The 5,000-nt window shown below is 40.8% G+C and overlaps 1 protein-coding gene across 1 annotated transcript in view; it reads right to left on the bottom strand.

Moving 5' to 3' along the window:
• The window catches only part of gna12a (guanine nucleotide binding protein (G protein) alpha 12a), a 28,505-nt gene that overhangs the window by 5,192 nt on the left and 18,313 nt on the right, over positions 1 to 5,000 (bottom strand). Inside the window, exon 4 of the mRNA XM_080755599.1 lies at positions 355 to 555. Coding sequence (XP_080611725.1) covers positions 355 to 555 — 201 coding nt within the window. The remainder of the gene's footprint in view (positions 1 to 354; positions 556 to 5,000) is intronic.

Here is a 5,000-nt window from a genome sequence, read left to right on the forward strand (position 1 = left end):
TAGAATTCCCAGCCTGTCTGCCTCAGCCAATTAATTGCCATGGCAACCCCACGCCATTCGATTACTTAACCAGTCCACTTTTCACAGGGGGCACAACAGGGACACAGCAGACAGACGGTTAAAACGAGTGCTATGATGACAACGGGTATTGGATACTAGGTTCCCAACTTGCATCGTTACCAAGTAGGCCGGTGGCTGACGGGCACAGGTCTAGTTTTCTATCAATTGCAGTACACATCCCATGAAGTCATGGAGAGTTCTTTTGTTTTCGTCACATTCCTGAGACAATAAATGTGTGTGTGTGTGTGTGTGTGTGTGTGTGTGTGTGTGTGTGTGCGTGCGTGCGTGGTGTACCTGGTCATACTCCGACGATGACACCATAAACAATATGGAGGTGATGCCGTCGAAGCACTGGAACCATTTCTGCCTCTGGGACCTCTGTCCCCCGACGTCCACCATCTTGAACGGGATCTTCTTGATCACAAAGTCGTGCTCCACTATGCCCTTCGTGGCCTTCCTCGCAAACAAGATGTCCTGCTTGCTGGGAAGGTAATTCTGAGAGAGAGAGAGAGAGAGAGAGAGAGAGAGAGAGAGAGAGAGGACATGTCTTAGATAACAAGATGGCAGATGCTAGGTTCATTGTTTACCTGGTATCCTATAGCCTAGTTTCAATGTACAGTACAGACAGTACAGATTATTATTTTGATAGCATATATTGTTTAGACTGATGCTAGTTTCTTGGTTTACTGTTGGCGCTACTAGTTTACTGAGGCACTACACTGTCTCTCAGCCTCTGATGTATGTCACCCATTCTTGAGATAAGGGACAAAACTTTTTTCAAACTGGATTTTTTTTTTTTTTAAGATACATTCAAATCAAATATATGTATTTGTAGACACAGGTCTCAACTACCAATCTTGAGAAGGAACAGGTTTTTCGCATAACATTTCTTTCTAAAATGGGACATTTATGCACTTAATACCTGATTCATGTCAACTCCGTCAGACACACTAAAATCCCTTTTAATTGAATTTTATCATTTCAACAATAATATAAAGTCCTCAGTTATCTTATAATGGCTTTCAGTAATCAAGTTAAGTAATACAAATCTTTTAATATTATTTTGTTCCAATATCACACTATTATGAAATATCCAATTTCTCAAAACCGTCATTTCAACCTTTATTTTCAATATTATAACATGAAAACCATGTAAAAAAAAAAAAAAATCATCATTACGTATCATTTCAGTTGGTGTTTCAATACATAAGCACAAAAGATTTGACAGCGAATTTTCTATTTCTTTGGAAATTAACAAAAACATCACGGGACGAACGTCTGACGGAGTTGACGAACATCTGACGGAGTTGACAAGTTTAACTGATTTAGGTTCTAGACCACCTAGGATCTTGATTCTGGTGACTAATCCCACATTTTCAAGGATGAGGAATACAGTGGTACTATTTAGATTTGCCCTGTGAACATGGCAGCCATTTTTCAAAATGGCCGCCAACTTTCTGTTATTTCCCAATAACTCAAGTTCTACACCACCTAGGATCTTGATTCTGGTGACTAATCATACATTTTCAAGGATGTGGGATACATTGGTACTATTTAGATTTGTCCTGTGACCATGGTAGACATTTTTCAAAATGGCCGCCAACTTTCTGTTATTTCCCAATAACTCAAGTTCTACACCACCTAGGATCTTGATTCTGGTGACTAATCATACATTTTCAAGGGTGAGGAATACAGTTGTACTATTTAGATTTATCCTGTGACCATGGATGGTAGACATTTAAAAAAATGGTGGACCTGCTATTATTTTACCAATTTACTCAGGGAATATTATCAGAATAATATAAAATCTGTGAATACATTTCTTACCAAGAATTTTCTTCACCAATGTTTGTAAAGGTGTCTACTAACATATCCCACATTGGTTTCTATTTGACCACCCTAGGGGCATGTTTGACAGCTGCTGAAAGTTGGGTACCATCAACAAACAATATAAGGCTAAATGTTTTAAATTTCATTATGCTTTAAGTAGCATGTGGCATGTCAAACTAGGGGCTTTTCATGATTCTGGATCCATTCCAAGCATTAGTTTTGCACAAAAAACACTACGTTGGCTAAAAACGGCCATAGCCATCATCACAGATGTGATGAGGTCAGCACATGTCGGCACATTTGGGCAAGTGGCTATGGCCAAACTAGGGGGTCTATGGCCAAACTAGGGGTCAAACTCCTTGGGCTAAATTCGGTGAGGTGAACAGTGAGCAGTGAACAGTGAGCGAAAGACTGAAGACAGAAGATTTGGCTTCAGGACCATCAGGCAGGATGTGCAGACACTGAAGGCATCAGTGTCTTTCTCTGTGTCCCCAGCATGTCAACCAAAGCAATGTTACCAAATCAAACGAGCCTTCACCTCATGTCACCTGGGGCTGGGTGAGCAATCGTATCCTGTATCTAAACTCACAACTAAATACAGACACTTGGCCAGACTGCCGTTTGAAAGGGTCAAACCCCTCATCCTGATTGGGGAAGACCACCCCACCTAATCACACCAACCGAACAAGTGAGGTTGGGGCCTCCAGGTGGGCCAGCAGCCATCTGCACAAGACTGGGCTGGACCCTGCAGGAAAGCAATCTCCAGCCAAGACAATGTAAGTTGACTATAACAGAGCCCCAGAACACAGAGCTCAGGAGAAGGATGGAGAAACACTGGCAGGAGGCCACCAAGATACAATGCCCCAGAGACCCAGAGTGTGCCACCACTGGCAATAAGGAGATCAACTGCTGCAGCAAAGATGTCATGAAAGGCAAGTCTCCACCAAAAAAAACCCTGAACCTAATCGGGGTGTCAAGAGACCAAAGTTTCTCCCCCACAGTTCCCTGCAGTGGCCAGTGAAGTCAAACTGTGCATCTGTACCTGAAAGGGGCAAGTCAAAGGCCAGAAAGCCCACCTCCTTTTAATGTCCTGTCAGTAGAAACTCAACCTGCACCTGAAATAAGCCCTTACCTCTCCCAGAGAAAGATCATCCTTGAAAATGTAATGATTAGTCGCCAGAATCAAGATCCTTGGTGGTCTAAAACTTGAGTTATTGGTAAAATAACAGCAGGTTGGTGGTCATTTTGAAAAACAATGGCTGCCATGGTCACAGGACAAATCTAAGTAGTACCACTGTATTTCTCATCTTTTAAAATGTATGATTAGTCGCCAAAATCAAGATCCTAGGTGGTCTAAAACTTGAGTTATTGTAAAATAACAGCAGGTGGCGGCCATTTTGAAAAAAAAATGGCTGCTATGGTCACAGGACAAATCTAAATATTACCAATGTACCCCACATCCTTGAAAATGTATGATTAGTCACCAGAATCAAGATCCTAGGTGGTGTAGAACTTGAGTTATTGTAAAATAACAGCAGGTGGCGGCCATTTTGAAAAATGGCTGCCATGGTCACAGGGAAAGTCTAAATTGTACCACTGTATCCCTCATCCTTGAAAATGAGGTCTTAGTCACCAGAATCAAGATCCTAGGTGGTGTAGAACTTGAGTTATTGTAAAGTAACATCAGGTGGCGGCTCTTTTGTAATATGGCTGCCATGGTCACCACGAGACAAATCTGTGATGGCCCCATAGCCAAAAATGTTCCTTAAGGCATGCTCTAACTGTGTGCCAAATTAGAATACTGCCCATTATTCAAAAACAATAATTTTATTGTTTTAGGAACACTTTTGTCAACTCCGTCAGATACACGTCAACTCCGTCAGACACAAAATCTGACGGAGTTGACGTCTGACGGAGTTGACAAAATGGCATTTGTTTTCATCTTAACCCTCTTTAGTACAATGTAGCCATTTTGTTTTTGCTTAATTTTGTTAGCTAAACCTAACCCCTAAACTAAAATAATAAACATTATTTTTTAATTCTTAACAAAGATCATAATAATGTCCTGACGGAGTTGACATGTAAAAGCTGTGACCACATTGTTATCAACATTGTTTGTTTAAAATATCAAACAATTGAATGCTTGTCAGACCAGGTACTCCACTGTTGCAACAAATATAAATGGGACTTGGAAAAGGAGTCTTCAGGCTAAATCTGTCGACAATATTTTCTGATTAATTTAAGACTTTTAAAAAAACCTGACGGAGTTGACGGAGACGTGGGACGAACATTTGATATGAGATATTTAATAGAAAATATGAATTAAAATTAACTGTGTATATTATTTGCTATGTTGTTGACAATCTACTTTAATTTAGTATGTATATTTATGTGATTGTGACAGTATTAGACACTTTTTTGGCAGTTTGAAATTGTGGCCACTTGCTGGGGACAGGCTAAATACAGGCCTTTTTGGGTACAGGGCCTGCTTTTAACTAATTCAGATGGAATATGAAAACAATTATAATGAAATTAAGGGCATAATAATACACAACTGTATTACACTTAACTTTGCAAGTGCTTTTATTTTTATGAATTAATTTATTTTTTACATAAAATAAGGCTCTTATGTGTGGGACATGTTTTTTCCACTTTTGTCCCTCATCTCAAGAATGAGTGATGTGTTGTTTACCTTGCTTAGTCGCTCTGGATAAGAGCATCTTATGAATGCCAAAACTGTAAATCTGTTGAGATGCAGCTCAAGCGACTGTCTGTGTAGTTGTACGTTACCAGTAAGACGCCCTTTAGGGCGAGGTCGCGCTGAAACAACAGGTCTGGGAATGCCCATAATTAGTAATTAGCCCAGTTAGGGCCCAGGTAGTTCCCGGCTGCCGGGTACGGCTGCACTGATAACTTTGGGGCGGGCCCGTCTAGAGTTTGATTGGACAGGTATCAGTCAAAACGGAGACATCGAAGAGGAAGGACGGTTGGGTAAGGATCAACATTATGGAATGTCAGAACTGGTCAGCTCCATAAGCGACTCGACTATAATGCACATCTCAAGACCAGGGTTCTGGGATCCAGAACCGTATCAAACGTTGAGAAGCCGG

This window comes from Protomyctophum bolini, assembly GCF_963924005.1.
Source record: "Protomyctophum bolini genome assembly, chromosome: 3".
NCBI classification, from domain to species: Eukaryota; Metazoa; Chordata; class Actinopteri; order Myctophiformes; family Myctophidae; genus Protomyctophum; species Protomyctophum bolini.